This window comes from Suillus clintonianus (genome assembly GCF_016758775.1).
Source record: "Suillus clintonianus strain FC179 chromosome Unknown DEU56scaffold_5, whole genome shotgun sequence".
Taxonomy (NCBI): Eukaryota; Fungi; Basidiomycota; class Agaricomycetes; order Boletales; family Suillaceae; genus Suillus; species Suillus clintonianus.
This window is the reverse complement of record NW_024539229.1, coordinates 88,129-109,003: the sequence shown is the minus strand read 5'-3', so window position 1 is coordinate 109,003 and position 20,875 is coordinate 88,129. Positions and strand designations below refer to the sequence as shown.

Here is a 20,875-nt window from a genome sequence, read left to right as displayed (position 1 = left end):
CAAAGTCCTCGCATAGTTCAGGGATGATTTCTGATGGAAAAGTGTTGGAGTTGATGGCGGCGGCGAAGTGGTCAGCGGCTTCGTCATGATGTGCGCCATCCAAGGCCTCGGTTCCAAGCTGAACGCGTAGATATGCCTAATGTGCGAGTTGCAAAGATCAGTAGCGATAACCGAGCATAGCCGCATGATACTTACTTCGACGACGCGACACGCGAGGGTATCAGCATTCGGACGAGCGGCAGCTAGCTCTTTGATGAGCAACATTGCCTCATCATGTTGATCTGCATTGAAGAGGGCAATGGCCTGAAATACGGAATGAGGAAGAGAGCATTTGAGAGGAACGTGACCTACCTTGATCAAGAGAAGAAAATGAATAGTTTCTGGGTCTTGGTTCGTGAATATGGATGCGACGTCGAATGCTACCCTCGCGTCCCTGACATTGCCTTTTCCACAGAGGGCAATGCCCTTGGAGATGTAGCCTATCAATGAGGGCTGAATGCTAATGGACTATGTCGCGGATGAAAGTTAGCCTTTCGTAAGAGGGCCATAATTGGACGGTATGACTGACCTTGATTCCATCTTCAAGGGCGTGGTCCCAGATTTGTTTTCGTGCCATAACGAAAGAGCGATTGGCATAGGAGGCATAGTTATTGGCGTCGACGTCAATCTCTTGCGTGAGTAGCTGTTCAGCGGTCGACAAGTCCCCAGTTATAGATGAATCATGGGCTGCCGTGATAGCAGTGAGGATCTGTATGAAGCATGCTCAAGTTGCGTGACACGAGTCAAGGATGGAAACTCACGTTTGAATGAAAAATCTTGCGTGCGTCCCACTCTGAGATCTGATTATCATCACCTCCGCTGAAGATGTGTTTGCCATCCATGGAGAACGTGATACATGTAGGTGTGGATGAGTGTTCGAAGATGGCAATGTTTCGTCGATCTGAGAGCCGCCAGAGACGGACATGGCCGTCACGAGATGCGGAAGCAACGAGCGTGCCAGCAGGATTGACAGCGATGGCGGTGATGCTCTCAGTATGGCCCTTCCAGGGATGACCGACCTTCTCCCAGTCTGATGTATCCCACTCTTCTATGGCGTCATCCGCGGCAGAAAGAAAGCGTGTGCCATCGGGCGTCCACGCGAGTGTGTATGTGTAAGTTGTTATTTGCAAGGTTGCGACTTGTTCCAAGCTTGTGCCTGAATTATAAATATTGATTTTGCCTATTGTTGCGATGGCAAGAAGTTCACCAGACGGCGAATATCGAACCTGGCGGACCTGATATTCAAATTCAATTTGATTTCCTTGTTGCTGCCATGTTTTGGTGCACCACAGCTTGACTGTGTTGTCCCCTGAACCAGTGGCCAACATCGTACCATCTGCGGAAAAGTCCAGCGAGTTGATCCAAGCGGAGTGGGCTTTGATGGGTTGGGTGAGAGATTCTCCTGTTTCTCCGTTCCAAGCAATGACCTCTCCATATCCATCACCGCTTGCTATTATTTGCCCATCTCGTGATACCGCCAATGCCGACACGTTACTGCGATGCCCCTCCATCCTCTTCAACACAACACCTGTCTTCAAGTCCCAAAGACAAAGGGTCTTGTCTTCTGAGCCCATAATCATTCTTCGTCTATCGGGGAAAACTGCGACTGCCGTTACGTTTCCTTCATGACTTTTAAAAGTTCGAAGGGGTGTGGTGCTTGGAATGAGGTTCGACATTTTACTGCGGGTTGGTATTGTTGAGTACGGTCGAGGTGAACTTTAGAAGGTTTGTGAGCGTCTGTGTCTCAGCTGCAGAGGTGGTGCGTGTATTGTGCGTTTTTACATACTTCACTACATTAAGCTACCTCGTTTCCATAGACGCCCAGGACACGAGGTCGTACTGGCCTCGTGTTTGTCTTGACAGGTATAACACCTGGCCACACATCCCGTTTGCCATCTTGTGTCTGAATTGTTGCCTCTTGTCTTCCCTGTAGAATTCCCATCACCTGGACGCTGCAACAATACTAACATCCATTGAGCTAAGCGAAGCTTGAAGCTTCGCAGTCAACAGTCGGTTGATCTCAGTCTTGATCGTATCACCCATACACCCCGCTCATCACATTGTGTCCGAATCATTGCAAAGTCTTCACCACCCGGACGTCGTATCCACAATCTTTGACCTTTGAATGTGAGTATTTATCATTTTCAAGTCAGCTACAGCAACATTATATTCTACAGCATCCGAGTCATTGAAGGCCAGAACGCTTACGTACTGATGACTTCAACGATCTGATTTTGCCTGATCGACGTCACAGCCCGCACAGTGATTCGATATTCAACGTTCAAATATTCAACTTCTGGATCAAGCCCTCGTAACGATCACGATGTCTTGCACGGTTTCATAGCTGCTCGAATCTCATCATGTGCAAATCAACCTTATCAGCATTATTTGTCCCGCTGGACAAAAATTCCGAGATAGCTGCGTATCCGACCTTGCATGCGCATCGACACCAGAAACGAGCAGTTATCCTATCCGAACTTCTGAGCCCTCCACTCGTCATGCACGATAGAGGGACTTGCTCCACTCATTTCCGGTACTCCATGCTTCTTGTCTCAGCGTCGCCCTATACGAAGGCGAGTGCAAATACACTTCATACAGCACTCGATGGCTGAACTTGGATGTAAGAAGCCGATTTCCTTCAGTGCCTAGTGCAACTGGGGAGATTCGACGAGGGTGAGACCGTGGTGGAAGATGATTCGTACTTCTTCTCTCTCAGTATGTGCAAACACTCCGCTGTGGGGCACGATAACTACAGCGTAGTTGGTGTCCTCCTCTGAACCGTACCTGAAGAGGTGTCCATTACATCGCTCGAGTCTATCACAGAGCAGTGGTGGGACATGATAAGACGTGCATGGATGACTATCTATTCCTACAGGGGGGTAAAGGGCAAGGACGCGGATGAGTTGCTTCCCGTCCTCGTGGAACCCACAAGGAAGTATATGCAGATCGCTTCCAAATATGATCTTTAGCGGCTCATCGAAGATGTGGATCGTGTTTTCAGCGTAGGAGAGCGGCGAGGATTAGAGTGGATTGACGATGTGAAGGAGTTAGGGACTGAAGCCCGCGACATGCTTCAGAAGTTCAGTCAATAGTCATCCACCGTGAAACATTTTATTAATCTCTTCATTATCACGGTGTTTGCATATCCCGGGTCCGGATTTTGCGGAAGGGAGACGAGTGTATAATGCGCACGGACGTATATACGAACAAGCATGTCAATTGATACAATCAGACACCAGAGTTAAGTTACATGTGTCTTGTACAACACAGTGCGTGGTTTGCCCTAAAAAAAAGTTACTGCATGGATCGTGCGTCTTCATGCATGGCCGTGTAAATCATATCCTCTATCACCAATGTGTCCCAATTGTGCATTCGCTGAAATCAGAATTCTATTGAACGTGGCGCACGAAGAAGTGGGTCCATATGACAACATCCTGATCCATCTCCAACTTGAACGCGGCAAACATCGTAAACTCATCGCAAATATGTCCCGTCCCACGGCATAGCTGACTATGAGCACCGTCAATGCATCGCCAGCCCGCCTGACACGAACCTAAGTCCTGTGTTTGAAAAGAGTAAGTTAAGGAATATCTGTGCAAAGCAAGGACTTCTCACGAGACGGAAGGATGAGACCCGACGCTGGTGCCAGCATAAACACAGTCCATCTTCACAGCCGGTAGCGGCTGACCACTCATTCCTGTTTAAAAGCTTCAATGCACCGTCCTCGTGACCATTCCAAGTACCTACCAGCATGACAATACGGGATTCCATCTTCCTTGTGGCCCCACCACATCACAGGCGACCACTCATCCACGAGGTTGGCCAGTGTCTGAAGGTGACCATATGCAGCTGGCTGGGGCCCGCGCCGTTGGCGTAATGCCACGAGAGTGAAGAAACAAGCGAATACAAACAGCACTATGCATAAGTTCAAGATCTGCGCGAGTATATAAGGATGCTGTAGTGGCTGTATTTAGATAGTGAATACGAACCTGCATTGAATACATATATATCACGATATTCACTCCATATGTAGGGTCGACGGCGGCGAAGAGCACAAAACAAAGCCCGAATATCCAGTCTATATCGTTAATAATATTTGTTCAAGAACACACATCTAAAGCTAGGTACGAGTGACTTACGCAGGATAGGCTTCGCGACAAAAAGTGCAAGACAGAGCGGATTGGCGAAAACCGACTTCAGTGGGTTCACCGATGCAATCCCTATTCGTCCAGTAGCGCATCTCCAATGCCCTTCGTCCCGAATGACGTTTGCGATGAGCTCAGAGCAGTGCAGACAAAGTGTCAACGGTCCCTGGATAACAGCCAGGTTGACATAAGTCAGAATCCACCATGCAACGCCTGCCCCGCCACCCCCTGCCATCGAGTACCCAAAGCCGTATAAGAAATTCTGATCGTCGGGGAAGAACGTCCACGATTTCCATGTTATCTGACTGGTATAGTCTTCATACGTATCGTAGATGTGCAGAATGAGGACACCCCATCCAGCGCATGCTACGACAAGACACCAAAGGGAAATGATAACTTTCCGGATGCTAGGGTGCGCATGCCATACAGAAGGCTGTTTCTCTGATGGCTTCGCTGGACCTCCATCCACATCCAAGTCGGACACGCCACGCATGCACCGGAAAGGAACTGGGGTCAATTGCGCGTGGTGCACCAGGGCAGCGGTCAAATCGAAAGGTGAGGAACTCCACGTTAATATCTTGATAGCTCGCATCCCTGACAATGCGATCACCACCTGGAGAAGAAGTGCGAGTCCCAAAATCAGAAGAGGTATCCCTATGATATCAACATCAAACACGTCGATGCGGCTGGCAGGTGTGTATAAAAAAGTGTCGTAGGAAGATAATGCGACCAGTGAAGCTGAGCTGTAGGACACGACGAGGAGGACAGCCATGATACCATTGAGCAGGCCACCATTGGGGTTGCTCCATCCACGAGCTGCAGTCAGAAGGCGTAGATTAGAGTTGAAACGAAGCCGAGACTCTGAAGCCAGCGCAGAGCGCAATGAGATGTCGTGTACAAAACCTATGGCTTCGGTGCATGATGTGACGATCAAGTTTAGTGATATGACCACCATCTCTTTCTGCAGTGCAGTGCTGCCCCGTCCTACTAATACCAAAGTAGTCGCACCTCCAGGAGCGGCCGTAATGACGGCGCCTGCAATGATGCAACAGCAGCTGACAATACTTGAGCATGCCACACCAGCGAGGGCATACCTACGACTTGTCAGACTGCGGTCGTAGAAATTGGTCGCAGACTTTAGGTCAGATGTGACCGAGTCAGAGTCATCCAGGTGATTCGGGAGCGCATCATATGCAAGAAGACTAGATGGATCCCAGGTTCTTTCCCTCGGTTTGGGAGCAGTTGCCATGCGGGAGGTGGAGAATGGATGGGGGAGCACATCATATACTTGAAGACCGAGTAGTATATAATAGCCCTTGGCACAGCCTGATCTATCAGTGGGTGTATGTAACAATTCTGATGGAAAGACGATAGGGACGCTCAAAGTTGGGTCCCACACAACACACCCGACCTGAAACGTAGTTTGCACATTACCTAATATTGAACTCACAAAAAATAAATACTAAATCCCTGACTCTCCAGAGGAGGGATTTTACTGTAGGTCATGATCAGTTCGTTCTATAAAACAATAACATGACCTGTTGGCCTGGGGCATAAGTGCATAGGTGTGGTCGGCGGTGTTGCGCATGTGCACTGCGAGTAGCAGAAAAGTTGTAGCAGAGTGTCCCTGCACCACAAATATCAGCACCCTCAGGCTTTTGCTGCAGTACGACACCACGGGGCACTTACCCTCGCCGTTGGCTTGCCTGCATTAACTGAATGCCGTTATCATCAGTGATCACTCTAACAGTGTAGGTTGGAGCAAGTACACGAGTTCTCGTGACAACTCCGCAAACTGCCGAACGGTGTTCTTGCAAGAGTCAAACGCTAAGCAATAAAGCAATAAAAATGCAACAATCTATCACTACAATTAGATATCAAACCTTCGTTCCTCGATTCCCCGTACACCAGCACTGACGATCCTTCGCTCGTCAAATGCAACGGTACCATAATTACTTACACCGTTTGTTCCTGCAAAGCTGCCCTCGACAGGCCCAGCGACCTCAGTTCCATCTCCACCCTCGAGGTCCCATACCCAAATCGCCCCGTTTGCATTCAAACTGACACACCGCCCGTCTGCGAGAGAAAGCGCAGAGACAGAACCCAAAGGTCCATGCAGAGTCCGCACAAACGTCAATCTCGGTGTATGGACCGATGAACTCGAGATTGGGGGTACGTGAAGACGATATAATTGAAGGTGGCTCGATGAGTGGCTCGGAGGTGAGATGTATGGGAGTGATTGTGGGTGTGCCTCCTGGGACGTTGTACCTTCTGAAGACTCCTGGGATATCGGAGAGGAGGCGTCAGTCACGTCTCCAGGGGCTAGCACGACCCATTTCCCGTCCGTTTGTATATCTGCGACTTGTTTCACTTTCCGACCCCATTGATCACGCATGACCTGCAGATTTTTCTCGTCTATCCACCCTTGGGGGACGTCAAAAGCACGGGTAGACCTGGTGATGCTCACTTCAAAGGCCCCTTGTGGTGATGACTCGCTAGAGGAAGTAGCGAATGTTCGTTTACGAGGTAAAATGCCCGACGGAGATATCACGAGTTCTGTAGCACCCACACTCCAGTGAACAGGGTAAACAGGAATGGCGTAGGCCATGATAAGTTTGTACAATGATGCCGAAGGCATGGCAGAGAGTACGAGCGACGTGGGCGGATGACTGGTGAAAGACGTGAGTGTCTGAGTGTGGGTGATACAATCATTGCTCAGGTCGTATATCATGAGCGTAAATGAGCGAGACAATGTGACCAGCAATGGATGATTGTAGGCTGCGCAAGTTACTGGGGAAGCACGGTGCGCGAACGAAGGGACGTAAGTTTGCTTTGGAGTGGTGGCTAAGGACACAGAAGAGTGATCATGTTCGAATATACTGAATTCTCCTGTTGTCAGGAAGGCAGCCAGGCGTATGATATGAGAGGAAGATAAGGAAGGTGGTGATTGATCGAGCGCTATAGCAGATATTTCTGCTATAGAAGTAGCTAGAGTAGACCTGCAGAGCAGGGTCCGCGATACGCCATTGTTGTCCCTTACTAGCAGGGAGGATCCGCGGGGTTTGGTCGACGATATGGTAAACCCGCCTGCCAATATAACGTGCTGACGAGGAAAGGTCGGCGGTGGTACTAGAGTTACTCTCTCGGCATCAGTGAAATTCTCGACAGCACAACGTCCTAGACAGGTATGAGACAGTGAAAACAAGAAGATATTAATTGCAACACATACCGCTCTTCCAGTTCGAGCTGATACGATACATCCACTTCCAGTCCAGAGTGTCATCAGCTGACGACGTAGATACAGAAGCTCTCGAGGGAAGCGGTTTAACCGATCTTCCATCAGTTCTACCATAAAACCCCTTGCCTCCCCTCAGCCGTGTTTTGCCATACTCTCTGACAAACAAGGCTTTCCAGAGCTACAAGCATGACCGAAGCAAGTAGGCGATCCGAGCGTGTTCAACATTCATTCTCTTGTTGTCCAATTGAATCAAATATATACCTGGTTGTCTCTCGCAAGCCTCGCACAGTTTCTGTTCGTTCCTTGCATGGCACATAGATCTCGGGAGTTCAGGAACGTGAAGATAAACAGAATGAGCTCGTCATAGAGTGCATTGTCAAATGTTGTGATTAGCCGATGCTCCTGCGACGAAAGTCGAGTATTATGCAGCCTCTTCGCGGGCGGCAATGGCGCTTGCGACAGCCGGTGCTTGGACATGGCAGTACGAGGGAGAAATGTGGGATAGGCATATCACCAATCATTGCACCGGCCCGCCGGTAAGTCATCCATCGGGTGAGGCCGAGAACCTTCCATATTTGAACTGTCTCCCGTTGCTGGCTCATTGTCCTCCGGGCTCCCAGTGGACTTAACTGAACGTTAACCAAAATGGCCCCTTCACGAGGTCCCCAAGCATTAGCTCGAACGCTCCATCAAACGCTCTCGAACCACCGAGGACCTGTCCATGTCGTTCGATATGCAAAAGGAAACGCAAAATACGTCCTAAGTGGAGGACAGGATCGCACTATACGCTTGTGGAATCCAGAACTTGGTACCGAGATCAAGAAGTTCGAAGCGCACGGATATGAGGTCCTCTCTATATCTGTGTCAGTCGCATTCGTAGTTCATTGGCCTTTCTTGGAGTTGACGAATAAGACCGTATACTTATTGTGTAGGAGTCATGACAATACGAAGTTTGCGTCTTCTGGAGGGGACCGCTCTGTCTTTGTGTGGGATGTTACGGCGGGTGTGACGACGCGCAGGATGGCAGGCCATATGGGCAAGGTGCATGTTGTGGAGCTTAATGCGGATGCGACTGTGCTTGCGAGCGGTGAGATGATATCCTTCACTGAATGTGAATAGCAGAGATTTACAGTGCTTTATCATAGGCTCGTATGATTCCACAGTTAGATTATGGGACTTGCGGTAAGCAGAATGGTTTAGGCACAGGGATTATATCAAACTTGTTCTGCACAGGGCACCAGCGCGTGCGCCGATTCAAGTACTCGAAGAAGCTCGCGACGCCGTGCAGACCTTACACGTGGATGCGACAACCATAATTGCAGGCTCTGTAGACGGACATGTCCGAACGTATGACCTTCGTAAGGGTGAACTGCGGTCAGACTTCATAGGCCGTAAGTCCTGCGGATATTGATTGCACACAGGATGTTGATTACGTCTCAGAGCCTGTCACCTCCGCTGTCCCCTCAGCTGATGGCACCACGCTTCTCGTAGCCACGCTTGATTCGCATGTCAGGCTGTTCGATACGACCAGCGGTAAACTTCTTAATGCCTTCACCGGCCACAACCACACATCGTATCGCTGTCGAGCATGCTTCGGACATGAGGAAGCGACGGTTGTTTGTGGAGATGAAGATGGTGCTGTTTGGGCTTGGGACTTGGTTGATGTGAGCATTCGAATTCATAGATATCACTCCTCGTGCTGACGTTCGTTCTAGGCTACAGTATTGCAACCCAATCCCCCACCAAAAGTCCATGATAAGGTGATCACCTGGACAGAACATCACCCAATAGACCCCGGGGAGATGATTACGGGTAGTGCAGATGGTACTGTGAAGGTTTGGCGACACTCGAGCTAGACTCCTTTGTTACAATGATTTATCTTTCAATATCATTGTGCTATCGAAGGCGGGATACAGATAGTGAAACGAAATATTCCATTAGCGGACAGCGCTCATAAATGTATACACTCCTACGAAAACAATTAATATTACACACAAGATCATTATCAATGCGTCGTTCCTTCCACGACAGCCTTCAGCCGCTGTCTCAGCATGTTCCTTGCGCTGCCTCCATCCTTTACATCTTTTCCATCCTTCGACGGCTCTGGCGCTGTCACGGTACTCTGCATTTCTAAATCCGAGAACGAGCTTAATGTTGGCGAGTTGGCACTTATGGACGGGGTACCAGTACTGCCAAAAATAGAGCTCGCGGCAGTCGCATATCCGCCGAGCTCCCCAGAATCGCGCACAACGCCCAAATCACCTGGACCCACAAGTTCGACGATCTCAGAGAGAACAGCAATGCGAGTCCATCGCCGAAAGCGCGTGTACTTTCCCATCCCACCCTTCGAGCTTGCGCCTTCCCATTTGTTGTCACCGTACAACCAACCCTCGGGATCTGTAACGGCTTCGTCTTCAGATGCGGGATCGAGGAACGGATCGCTGGAATGTTGCTCTCCAGTCCGCTCGGGCGACTCGGCAGGGCCACTGGAGCTCGCGTTAGAGTTGTCCCGGCCGCGTGCGGCGCGTAGCATCCGTGCTGCAGTTCCAGTAGATTCGTCAGGTCCGTCTTTATCCCTTGGGGGTGTTTTCTCCACACGCCAGACACCCCCCTGACCCTCTTTACGCACGATAACACGCCATTCAGGCTCTTCCCATGTCCAGCGCGCTACACGCTTCGCACGGCCATTCTTGCCGACAGCGACGTACGCTGTTGTGGAGGCGGGAAGAGGGAATACTGAGGGTGGGGATAACGGAACTAGGGAGGAGCTGCACCATGATGGGCGCTCATTAGGAAGTAGGGCAGCTGTCCAATCGAGACCCATCCACCAACGCTGATTCTCGTAGACTGTAAAGAGGAAGCGAATAGGTGGAGAAGGCTTGGGCGTATGATCCGATAATACAGAAGCCGGGCGTATCTTGGTAGAAGCTTCCAAGGGAGAGGGCGATGCTGGCGGTGGGAGCGACACCCCTGAAACAAGTGCGCATAACCTGTAAAATGCCCATCGGATATGTGCGCTGCGTGTAATGGATGCTCGAGCATGTTTGGCCCAATGCGCTCTATGAACCATGAATAGGGTGCCGCATATCGCAATACACACACGGAGACCAACGAAAGATGTGAGGACGAGGTAGGGTAGATAGATGAATGCGAGTACTCGGAGAACAATGAACGACGGAGGGAGGGGGGACTCGACGAGAGGTGATACGGGAAGCAGTGCGTGGATGGTCGTTAAATCGGATACGAGGGCGTGAAGGGTGCTGTCGGTTATCACCGGCGGTGAGGTTGCCGAAGGTGTGTGAGTGGATGATGTCCACCGTCTCAGTGTGAGAACGAATGAAACTGCAAGCGGTAAGAAGAACCTGGTGAGCAAAGATGTTCGAATCAGTGAGAATTCATAGATAGTTAAACACACATACCTCAGGGTCGGTTCGGAGAGCAAGCAGAACGCCCACCATGCAGCTAGAGCAAGCCAGCTTTCCTCCCATGAAGACTCCCAACTGATAATCTGTGCAAAGTGCCTTATGGCCTGAATATATGGCGCGAGGGCGACTAGCTCTGAAGCAAGTGGTATCGGAACGGTGGTCACGAATTCAATGAGCGTCGGAGGAGGTGACTGCACGACAGGGCTCATGGTAGTCGCTGAGCTCACAGGTGCCGTCAGGGGGATCTGCAATATCTTTGGCTTGAGATTGAAATCCTTGGACTTGAACGACATCAATTAGCAGGTGATTTGGTAGAAATACACTTCACACGACAGCTGCGGTCACTGTGTTCCCAGTGAGAAAGCACGTTTACAAATATCCTGTTAATGCTGGTCAGTCGTATGTGTCGAACAAAAAATTAGGAACATACGGTAAACCACAGAACTCACTGGTGCGCTGAAGCCTAACGCTCGAGGGAAGTGAAACGTAGCCCGGCGTTCGGCTGCCAGTGGCAGCAAGGTCATGCTTATTGATGTGCAAAGTACAATTTCACATCTAAAAGTGGATCAGATTACATAAGTTTTACACGTAAATAAATTGCATTACAAATAGGAACAAACATCACGTCCTCCTCATGGCCCCGAGCCGAACGTTCTGGGTTCGAGACTAGATCAGCGTAATGCAATCAGCAGCGACGGGGCACATCCGAACCTTACTGATTCTTTCTGTGACTGCGCGACTTGCAGCCTGGGCGTTAGTTTCGATTTCTGCATATGTGCTTCCGCTGTTCGATGCATCGCCAAGCATTTGTATCGGCGGGACATCCCCTTCGTCCATCCTCCTTCGTTGGGACGCTTTCCACTTTGCGCACATAGCAAGAGAGGGATACGTGTATGAACACGAATGGGCATTCTTCAACGGATTGCCACTGCTCATGCGTGTCTCGGCCCACATGCAGGCTCTAGTAGGATTTGGTTCAAACGATTGGACGACGCTTCTTCGCGGTGGGGCAGGTATGGCCGTACTTTGTGATTCAACACACGTGCTCTATCACCTCTCATTGCATCATCTCCGCTCACCTTCCCTGGCATTTTTGTCTGCCGCACTCTCCATCTTCTCGAGTAGCCCCACTGCACTTAGATTGGCATCCTACAACGAACCGTTCTTCACATATTTCTCGTATCGGGGTATGCTGGCGTGTGCTCGCTCCAAGTGGGCTGCAGCATCTATATGCTTCGCTTTGGCAAGCATATTCAGGTCCAATGGAATATTCCTGTCCGGGTTCATACCCTGGGGTATGCTGGTCACGCCCTTTCTGGCAGGACGGAAGGATCTGGTGAGTATGCGCATCCCGGCTATGGTATTCGAATTCATGCGATTATACCAGCTTACTCCTAGGCATATACTTAAATGCGTGTTATTGACTGCGTTGCCTCTCATTCCCTTTATCCACCATAACATCATCGGATATCTTCAATTTTGCATGCCACCAACATCACACATCCCGAATTGGTGTACGAGCAGCCTGATTCCTTTGATATACTCTCACGTGCAATCTGAATACTGGAACGTTGGCTTCTTGCGATATTGGACAGTCTCCAATACACCAAACTTCATCCTCGCGCTCCCTGCCTTGGTTCATATTTTCGCATTCTGCTGGTTTTATCTTTCGAACTTGCCTGCCATTGTTCCCCACATCGTACCTCAGATCCCGTCAAAAAACACTGACGTAACTCCCCCTCCTCGGCTCGACTCTCCATTCCTCGCTCCGTCGCTCCTGCCCCACGTACTCCACGCCTTGGCGCTCACGTTGATCTTGACGTTTAACGCTCACGTTCAGATATCGCTCAGGCTTCTCCCGTCTGTTCCGCTCACATACTGGGCTGCTGCTCGCCTCATGCTCGATCTTCCGAAGTGGGGAAAAGCATGGGTCACGTGGAGTGTTCTGTGGGGTGCGTTGAGCTGTGTGCTATGGGCAGTATTTCTCCCCCCTGCTTGAATCCAAAATTGCGAGGGAATTTGTATTTGGGTGTTTAGTGCATACAAGTCATCCCCTTTGGTCGGCACTGAGCAGTACGCAGTGGGCGTAAGCTAGTGGATCCTTCATTTTGCTACCACAGTCTCCATGATGGAACTTTCAAAAAATGTGTTACCCTCTAGATTTGATCATCGGCATGGTTCAAAGCCAAAGATCCACTTTCAACCAATCCCAAACCTATCCCATTCCAAAAGCACGTCCAACGCAAATAAAAATTCTGCATATTCCTATAGGCTAGCTACAGGGACAACCACGTCAGAGTGAGTGAGCCTACATACTGCAGACGTGCCGATTACCACCCAGAATCGAGACAGCAATTTGCCCCGACGCAGCAGCATGTTTCGTTGTTGCTGCCCGATGCAACAGATACAACTTCTAGACGTCATTCAGCACTCACTAATTCTGGTGTACCCGCGGGTAACACTGTACCCTACCTTACGGGTACGGTAGGGGGCAGACTGCATCTGGGAGCAAGTTCTGTCAAAGATCGGCAGAATTGTTTTGAGCGTTCTCGCGTGTTCTATCTGCGGTGCGATCGGGCCCATAGAATAAGATGTTACTAGTTGAATACAATTATAGAATACAGTGCTGAATGTACATGGTATACACAACGCGAAGTGATATCAGTAATACATATACAAGATCTAAGCCAGCATACCATACAATCTCCAGAAAAGCTGGAGTCTCCTGCCCTTTGTTTCATCCTCCACTTCATCCAAGGGTTCGTCGGCATATTCGTCACGATACAGGTCAATCGTTTGGATGTCCACAATGTCGGACGTCCATTTGTGATGGGTTCCTCGGGTCCCAGCGTCATGGGATATCAGAGATGTCGTCTCATTAGGGGGATCCAGGGAGACGTTGCCCGGGACTGGTATGGAGTCTACGAAAGCATTCTTAGCAATGACCCAGGAGAGGCCCATGACGATCATTATGGGTATCTCGATGTAGTATGAGACAAAATCTACTGGTGAGAATGTGGGGAATACGGAGGACCATCCTTGGACTGCTCAGCTCGTCAGTATGCAAAGTTAACAATGTAATAAACAAAGCACGCACTCAAAATGAGGGCGATCACTGTGATAATCTGGGAGGTCGCATGTGTTAGGGAAGAAGTGACTGACAGTATTAACACACGTACAACAAAGTAAGGACCCCATGGCCAGGTCCACGATGCTCGAAACTTCATTTCATCTAAAGATCGACCCTGTCTGATCCAGGCTTTCCTGAACCTCCAACTGGCCAATCCGATTGATAACCAGGCAATCTGAAATTTTCCTTAGTCCTGGGTCATGACGCATCGTTCATCGATACAAACCTGGTTTGAGACTCCAACAATGTTTTGCAGCCATCCCCACAGCTGGCCGCTGCCAATATAACTGCTGGCTAAACAGAGCACGCTAATGCTACTTGTTGCAAGTAGTGCGTACAAGGGAACACCTGCTCGAGTGGTCCGAGAAAATATACGGGGTGCGTGGGGGATGGGGTGAACAACTGATAGACCATACAGAACTCTAGTCCCCGCGAAAAGGGCGTGGTTACCGGCGGATAAAACAGAGGTCAGGATGACAGTGTTCATAGATGATGCAGCCACAGCTGTTTGAAATGGCGTTAGCACTTGGACGAGGGGCGGGGAAGATATGCTCACTTGAACCAGCTTGGGTAAATACAATCGTAAAAGGAGATGTAGTGGTCGATTTATTCGACAGATTTGGGTAATCCCATGGCACTAAGGAAAACAATCAGGTGTGTAACAGTATCAGCGAAAAGCAACCCACCGTTCAGGCCGATAAGCAGGATGCTCAGAACATAGAACAACAGAATTCTAATTAACATCGCTCGCACGTCAATGATATATAAGATACACATATTTGCTTGCCTCCAGAACACAAATTTAACAACCTTTGGCATGTTTTTCGAGGGATTCTTCGTTTCTCCTGCGGTAATACCTAGACTTTCTGTTCCGCCGTCTGCAGACTGATAAGGTAATTAGGTTCGCAATTAAGAACACAACTCACATGCGAAACTAGCTGTTACGAAAACCTTGGCGAAACCGCCAAAGCCGCCAACAAATGGAGCGCCAGGAATACGCCAGTTTTGGGTTCCGATGTAGGTGTGTGACTCGTTGACGCCGATATTGACGAGGATGCCAACGATAATGAAGACCACAATCGTGGCGACCTTGAGGAATGAAAGCCAGTACTCTACCGCGTAGAGTCAGTCCCATATTGGAAAGAGAAAGGACGTCTTAGTTACTAACCCAATTCTCCGTAAGCCTTGACATGAGAGGCATTGATTGATACAAGGAACACCCAAAAGAGCAGGCTGACCACCCAAGGATGCGATGTCGTCCAGAATTGTAACACCAGCTGGGCAGCAGTGAGATCGGAGGCGACAGACACTGCATCATTGAACCAGTAATTCCACGATAGCGCAAAACCGTAAGACGGCGAGAAAAAGCGCGTCGCATAGGCGTTAAATGACCCTTGGAAAGTTGGAAATGGTTAGCGCGTTGCATAAATATGAAAAACGGAGGCCACTTACCGGCCACCGGGTACTGTGTAGCCATCTCCCCTAGTAGCAACAACGTCACGTATACAATGAATCCCACTATGCCATAGCAAATCAGCATGCTCGCAGGACCACCTTGGGCAAGAGATCTCCCGGTTCCTAGGAAGAGTCCAGTTCCAATAGTGCCAGCGATTGCGATCATTTGTACTTGGCGCGCCGACAGGCCACGATGTAGACCTCCGCTCGACTGAGGGAATGGCGCTTCCGCATCATTGATGTTGACAGGCGGTTCGCGTCCAGAATCGTCTCCGAGACTCTTGGAGGATTTGGCCCGCGATGAAGAGCGAGATAATGAACGACTCATAGACCAGGGCGCTCAATGCTCGTGCACACGATGGAGCGTGAAGGAGAAGTCCGAAATAGCATACTGAGGCCATTTTATTTTTGTCACTCTGGTGCAGTGCACGGAATTCTGGCGCCATCGCGCACAACTAACGTGTGGCTATATTAGGTCAGCTTGGGTTCCGCACCGTTGTAGAAGCACGTGAGAGATATTAATCAGCTCACGTGAAACGTGGGATTTTCTGTACGACGCGTTCCGGCTGATGGCATTATGAATTGACCCAACGCAAATCCAACGAGTTCCTTGCCCTGCGCGTTTCAAGGTAATATTTGATTTCAAGAGCAGCGTGGTTGGTGCTGACAACCTCATGTACCACCATGCACCTGCAGACACTTTGTCTCATTCCGATGGGGGACCGATCTCAATCATCTGAACGTCCGATGTTACCAGGCCCAACGACACCCAAGCCTTCATTACCACCCGGTATGGTCCTTGGTCCGGACGGAAAGCCCTGCAAAATATGTACCGCGTTTCGTAACTGGAGGCCTACCGCTTCAGGCACTGCCAATTCGAGCAAGAAATCCACTGCCGCAATGATGGCTGCTTTCGCGTCTGGCACAGGCTTCCAATCTCCCAAGCCAGAAAATGCAACCCTGCCCCCACACTGTCCGCCGGATGTCGAAGCCCTTGGACGTGCCACATGGTCATTTTTGCATGCGACCGCAGCATACTTCCCGGCTCGGCCCACTCCCCACCAACGTGCAAATATGCTAAATCTCATCCACGCGCTACCAGTCCTGTATCCATGCACACATTGCGCGGCGGACTTTGGCGACAAAATGAAGGAGCATCCCCCAGATGTGAGCAGTCAGGAGAGGTTGAGCAGGTGGTTGTGTGAGCGACATAACGAAGTGAACAAAAAGTTGGGCAAAGAAATGTTTGATTGCGCAAAGGTTGATGAGAGATGGAAGGATGGTCCACCTGACGGCAGCTGCGACTAGACTGCAGCGTGTTCGTAGAGACGGGTCGCATATCAATCACACCTCGGGAATCACATTACCACTCGTGGAGAAAACATTGTCCTGTTCCGGGTCGAAAATTCATTCACCACTCGACAAGGGTGGCTATCAGTGGCATGAGTCTCAAAGCCGTTATACAACTGCGCCGATATAAATGGTATGCCATGCGCTCTCTAGGGATTCAATCTTATGAACATGCGAAGCCCTCGCGCACTGCATGAGGCAGCAACGTGTGGATACAGACTGTTGAGTGTTTGTTTAACCTTCAAATAACCCGACCTCCACTTGTCTCTCCTCCCGTCGTGCTGAATAAGAATCTTGGTATGTGGCTGCCGTTACAGATTTTTTTCGAAATCATCTAACTGTCGACAGCATAATTCAGCAACTTGAGCCCAGTGTCAAAATTAGTACCAAACGCAAGAGGGCCGCCCATATGTCGGTGCGTGTCTTGAGCTCAACACGTAATTTGGGGTGCTCATGGTATAGTAGGTGTTTAACGTACTCGTCGTTGGCCACACTGGATGTGGGAAAAGCTCGATCGTGAACATACTCGCTGGAGAAAGCCGAGCACCCACGTCAGACGACGCCAGTAACTGCACGAAACACTGGGCTGAGTATGCAATTCCGGTCGATGGTCGTTCTTTCCAGGTATTCGATACCATTGGTTTTCTCGATCCCACGCTGGGTACAGAGGAGTACACGAATGCTATCGCTGATACATACTTTGCGATCGATGCCTTGAGGAAAAGAGGCGGAATTGATCTACTCCTCTATTGCGTACGCAACGAAGAGATCCCGAAGATGAAGGGTTATTATAGGTTGCTCCATGAAGTATTTTGTGATGAAGAAGTTCCAGTTGCTCTCGTCGTCACAAACCGTGGCACGAGCGGCATAGACTACAAGGCGATTTTCCGCTCACACAAAATCGATTGTGTCAGCTACGTCTGCGCAGACGTAGCTACGCCTTGGTCTGGTAGTTCAGCTGTGGACACCGAATCGCAGAAGGCGATCAAGGAACTACTAGTGAAATGTTGCGACGCAGGGCCGAATTCTAGGTCCACTCTGCAACAGCTACGGCGGCTAGTCCAAAAATTCGTTGGGGCAGACCAATCCCTCACACGAAAAAAAGTATCTACGCTCCTCACGCAACGTTGCGAGATGGAGCCGAAGGTAGCCGAGCAATTGCTCGAAGCCCTAGAACTCCAGTCGCCTTCAAGTCGACTTTATAGAGCACCCTATGCACGCGGTAGTTGTCAGTTTTCCTAGTCCTATAACGTCACATTGACTAACCGGGGATTGCAGCTATAACTCGCGAGTTGCCATCATCAGAGAATAGCGCTAGTATTCGAGAGGAACAAGTATCAGATGCCAGGCCGAGGTAAGCCTATCAATTGTTTGATGAGACCTCAGCTTAAGCGTCTTTTGTGTCTTCCCTTCAGCTCTAGCTCTCAATTACATTCTGTTTTAGACAGTACCTCTTTGCATTCTCGCCCAAACAACTGATGCCGTTACCACCGATCCGTCAAATATCAAGAACGTATATATGTACTGTATTTATGAAATGCTGATCTTCAACCACATACTTCACTTTAATTAGTGGTACTCAGAGTAGTTTTGTAATTTTCGGTAAAGCTCGGTAAGGCTCCGGTAGAGTGCGGTTAGAAACCCACCAAACTCGGGCTAAACACGCACCTGACATGCGGCAGACTTCGGCACCCTAGCGGACTTCGAAACATATGCCTGTTGTTCGACCATCACCTCGTCGTCGCTCTGTGCGACTGCAAGCTTTACAGAAGCCTGTTCGAGGGAGCAAAAAGCCCATGGAGCAAATGCAGGGGCCCGTCACTCGCGGAAAAGGTGGCAAAAGTCGAGGCACACGAAGTACTGCTGCCGGTAGTGGCTCTGATCAGCCCAGATTCACAATCCAATGGCAGTCTGCGCCTTTCCGCACCCAAAAGATTATCGACCACCTCCACAAACACCCAGCTGACTGCTGGATCCTATTTTACTCGGATGGGAAGCAATCACAGGATGATGGTGACCGCCCCTCGGGCAAGGATAAGGTTTCTGTGTGCACCGTTATCGCAAAGCATGTCTTTGAGCGTGATGAAGAATATGCGGTGTAGGAGACGATCTGGCTGCAGCCCCGTACAGCACCATTTCCCCTTACTGGACGAAGTCACGCATACCTTCCACAGGCTGTTGCGGACCATCACACGAGGTTGCGGAATCCATGCACTCATCGCATCGCATCGCAATGCACTATCCATCCATGTCCTGTCTGCATCCGTCCGTCCTCACTGGACCAGTTACATATCAGTTCCCATGCACGAGGTCGCATAGTGCTACTTACATATTATCTCCCTCCGACTTCGCGTACATATGCGCCCGCTTATACGGTTCCGGTTTCTTACGGACTCTGTTATATACTATGTTGCGGACTCGTATCCAGCACTTTCCTACATTCCCTCTCTGGTTGTGTGTTGTGGAGTCACTAGCTTAGTCTTACCTTGTCTTTCCTTGCTTGAGCAATCACTTGTTTGCCTTCTCATCCCGCGCGAACGCTCACATCACCATTGACAGTTGACTATTGCTAGTCCTAGTTGAGTTCCTTTGCAAGGCGGTTTCTGCACGTCTTCACATATACCTGGTACCTAGTTCGCTCTACCCGATTACCTGTTCCGATACCTGGTACCCTACCCGTTTCGCATACCTGGTACCCTCTAGACATTCACTCGTTTCTCCGCATCCGCATACCTCGCATCTCCGCATCTGCATACCTCGCATCTCCACATACCTCGCATCTCCGCGCATTCTCGCATCTTCGCATCTCCTCGCATACACAGCTGTTCTGTCTTCAGCGCATCACTTCCTTCTTCACTGTTCCCCTCGCTCATACTTGAGGAACTGCTCTCAGAGCTATCCCCTTGGGTCGACTACTATTCTCGCACCCAGCAGGATCGGTACGCTATCACTATAGCGGACTTCTACGATTTCTCCCACAGCGGGCTACTATGCAGCTGGGCCAGACAAGTTCAGAGACTCAACGAGCAATCACATCATTGGGTATGTTTTTTCCTGTCCGTTCTTGTCATGTACATTAATAATATTTGTTTAAAGCCTTGTGAAAAGGTATCGTCAAGGCCATGACAAGTTGAACGCGACTGGTGCCGGTATCATGCCACAGGATGAAACCACCGCCCAGAATTTACGTGGTGAGTATTTCTTTCTATTTATGATAGTCTAATTGATTAAATTCACAGCGCAAATCTCAAAGGAATTCCCCTGGTATGATGAACTTGCTGGCATCATGGGGGGGAATCCGGCATTATCACTCAAGACCATCTCATCATGCCCGGGGGTCGACCATTTGGCAAACTTTTTTTCTATCTCGCGTATGGTGGGCAGCTCCTATTCTGACACCCTGCGCTCTGGGAGCGCTCAATTTAACGCTCAACAGTTTCAGCCTCCCCCTCAATCTCAGCCCCCCTCCTAGCAATCAGCCCCCGCATCCCTCCAGCAGTCAGCCTTACCCCCCTGCAGGTGGTCAGCCTTACCCTCCTCCCTCAAGCGGCCACCCTTACCATCCCTCAAGCAGCCATCCTTACCCTCCCTCCAGCAGTCAGCCCTCCCATCCCTCGAGCGGTCATCCTTACCCTCCCTCAAGTGGTTACCCTCCCTCAAGCGGTACTTCTTATTCCTCTTCTTCCGACGGTCAGCATCCCCACAATCAGTACCATTTTGACCGTGCCCCTCAGGACTATGCAACTGGGGCTGAGCGCCATCAGCAGTATGGCCAACAACCGCATCAACCTTATTCTGGCCTGCCCCCCGCCCCCTCTCACAGTGCTTTCAGTTCACCTCTCGACGATGCCGACATCAACATGCCTGATTATGATGATGACGAGCCGATGGACTTCTCCTTCAACAATACACCAAGGCCTCCTCCCCCCTGCGACGGGATTACCACAACGACCCTAACCCTATCAGCCTCGACAGTCCGCCGAGGTCTGCACGTGCTGCATTGAAATGACCAACTCCTTCCCCTTCCCCTCCCATCACCCCCCCTGCCTCAATCCGAATTTGTGCTACCACGCCCGTCGCAAACGTCTCATCG

General features: G+C 50.1%; 9 protein-coding genes across 9 annotated transcripts; 5 read left to right on the top strand and 4 right to left on the bottom strand.

Annotated features, from left to right (window-relative positions):
• Positions 1 to 3,355: 3,355 nt before the first annotated feature.
• DEU56DRAFT_771235 (uncharacterized protein) lies at positions 3,356 to 5,559 on the bottom strand (the record flags this gene model as incomplete). Its single annotated transcript, XM_041351467.1, has 7 exons — positions 4,179 to 5,559; positions 4,029 to 4,117; positions 3,759 to 3,973; positions 3,655 to 3,736; positions 3,539 to 3,599; positions 3,438 to 3,512; positions 3,356 to 3,414 (listed from the first exon to the last, which is right to left on the bottom strand). Exons 1-7 carry the CDS (start codon positions 5,431 to 5,433, stop codon positions 3,356 to 3,358), a joined length of 1,836 nt encoding a protein of 611 aa, XP_041213931.1. The 5' UTR covers positions 5,434 to 5,559.
• Positions 5,560 to 5,600: 41 nt separating this feature from the next.
• Positions 5,601 to 7,921, bottom strand: DEU56DRAFT_771230 (uncharacterized protein). The gene is made up of 4 exons (XM_041351466.1): positions 7,684 to 7,921; positions 7,414 to 7,600; positions 5,874 to 7,361; positions 5,601 to 5,811 (listed from the first exon to the last, which is right to left on the bottom strand). Exons 1-3 carry the CDS (start codon positions 7,897 to 7,899, stop codon positions 6,055 to 6,057), a joined length of 1,710 nt encoding a protein of 569 aa, XP_041213930.1. The 5' UTR covers positions 7,900 to 7,921; the 3' UTR covers positions 5,601 to 5,811; positions 5,874 to 6,054.
• Positions 7,922 to 8,017: 96 nt separating this feature from the next.
• Positions 8,018 to 9,337, top strand: DEU56DRAFT_771227 (WD40-repeat-containing domain protein). The gene is made up of 6 exons (XM_041351465.1): positions 8,018 to 8,285; positions 8,355 to 8,509; positions 8,568 to 8,604; positions 8,656 to 8,813; positions 8,863 to 9,086; positions 9,138 to 9,337. Exons 1-6 carry the CDS (start codon positions 8,068 to 8,070, stop codon positions 9,276 to 9,278), a joined length of 933 nt encoding a protein of 310 aa, XP_041213929.1. The 5' UTR covers positions 8,018 to 8,067; the 3' UTR covers positions 9,279 to 9,337.
• On the bottom strand, positions 9,338 to 11,393 carry DEU56DRAFT_771226 (integral peroxisomal membrane peroxin-domain-containing protein). The gene is made up of 3 exons (XM_041351464.1): positions 11,278 to 11,393; positions 10,842 to 11,227; positions 9,338 to 10,784 (listed from the first exon to the last, which is right to left on the bottom strand). The coding sequence occupies exons 2-3, from the start codon at positions 11,138 to 11,140 to the stop codon at positions 9,428 to 9,430; spliced, it is 1,656 nt and encodes a 551-aa protein (XP_041213928.1). The 5' UTR covers positions 11,141 to 11,227; positions 11,278 to 11,393; the 3' UTR covers positions 9,338 to 9,427.
• A 133-nt stretch (positions 11,394 to 11,526) lies between these two features.
• On the top strand, positions 11,527 to 12,846 carry DEU56DRAFT_868446 (glycosyltransferase family 76 protein; the record flags this gene model as incomplete). Its single annotated transcript, XM_041355487.1, has 2 exons — positions 11,527 to 12,183; positions 12,235 to 12,846. The coding sequence occupies 2 exons, from the start codon at positions 11,527 to 11,529 to the stop codon at positions 12,844 to 12,846; spliced, it is 1,269 nt and encodes a 422-aa protein (XP_041213927.1).
• Positions 12,847 to 13,357: 511 nt separating this feature from the next.
• On the bottom strand, positions 13,358 to 15,879 carry DEU56DRAFT_771220 (amino acid permease-domain-containing protein). Its single transcript, XM_041351463.1, has 10 exons — positions 15,430 to 15,879; positions 15,146 to 15,370; positions 14,904 to 15,089; positions 14,765 to 14,855; positions 14,664 to 14,710; positions 14,534 to 14,614; positions 14,204 to 14,481; positions 14,027 to 14,152; positions 13,945 to 13,972; positions 13,358 to 13,891 (listed from the first exon to the last, which is right to left on the bottom strand). Exons 1-10 carry the CDS (start codon positions 15,758 to 15,760, stop codon positions 13,530 to 13,532), a joined length of 1,755 nt encoding a protein of 584 aa, XP_041213926.1. The 5' UTR covers positions 15,761 to 15,879; the 3' UTR covers positions 13,358 to 13,529.
• Positions 15,880 to 15,944: 65 nt separating this feature from the next.
• DEU56DRAFT_424667 (ERV/ALR sulfhydryl oxidase domain-containing protein) lies at positions 15,945 to 17,148 on the top strand. Its single transcript, XM_041346170.1, has 3 exons — positions 15,945 to 16,061; positions 16,129 to 17,079; positions 17,131 to 17,148. The coding sequence occupies exon 2, from the start codon at positions 16,147 to 16,149 to the stop codon at positions 16,738 to 16,740; it is 594 nt and encodes a 197-aa protein (XP_041213925.1). The 5' UTR covers positions 15,945 to 16,061; positions 16,129 to 16,146; the 3' UTR covers positions 16,741 to 17,079; positions 17,131 to 17,148.
• Positions 16,941 to 18,395, top strand: DEU56DRAFT_424671 (P-loop containing nucleoside triphosphate hydrolase protein). The gene is made up of 5 exons (XM_041346171.1): positions 16,941 to 17,079; positions 17,131 to 17,197; positions 17,248 to 18,007; positions 18,061 to 18,136; positions 18,198 to 18,395. Exons 2-5 carry the CDS (start codon positions 17,192 to 17,194, stop codon positions 18,259 to 18,261), a joined length of 906 nt encoding a protein of 301 aa, XP_041213924.1. The 5' UTR covers positions 16,941 to 17,079; positions 17,131 to 17,191; the 3' UTR covers positions 18,262 to 18,395.
• Positions 18,396 to 18,494: 99 nt separating this feature from the next.
• DEU56DRAFT_907308 (uncharacterized protein) lies at positions 18,495 to 20,786 on the top strand (the record flags this gene model as incomplete). The annotated part of the gene is made up of 7 exons (XM_041356890.1): positions 18,495 to 18,861; positions 19,356 to 19,721; positions 19,764 to 19,824; positions 19,879 to 19,973; positions 20,022 to 20,153; positions 20,219 to 20,472; positions 20,517 to 20,786. 7 exons carry the CDS (start codon positions 18,495 to 18,497, stop codon positions 20,784 to 20,786), a joined length of 1,545 nt encoding a protein of 514 aa, XP_041213923.1.
• Positions 20,787 to 20,875: the final 89 nt, after the last annotated feature.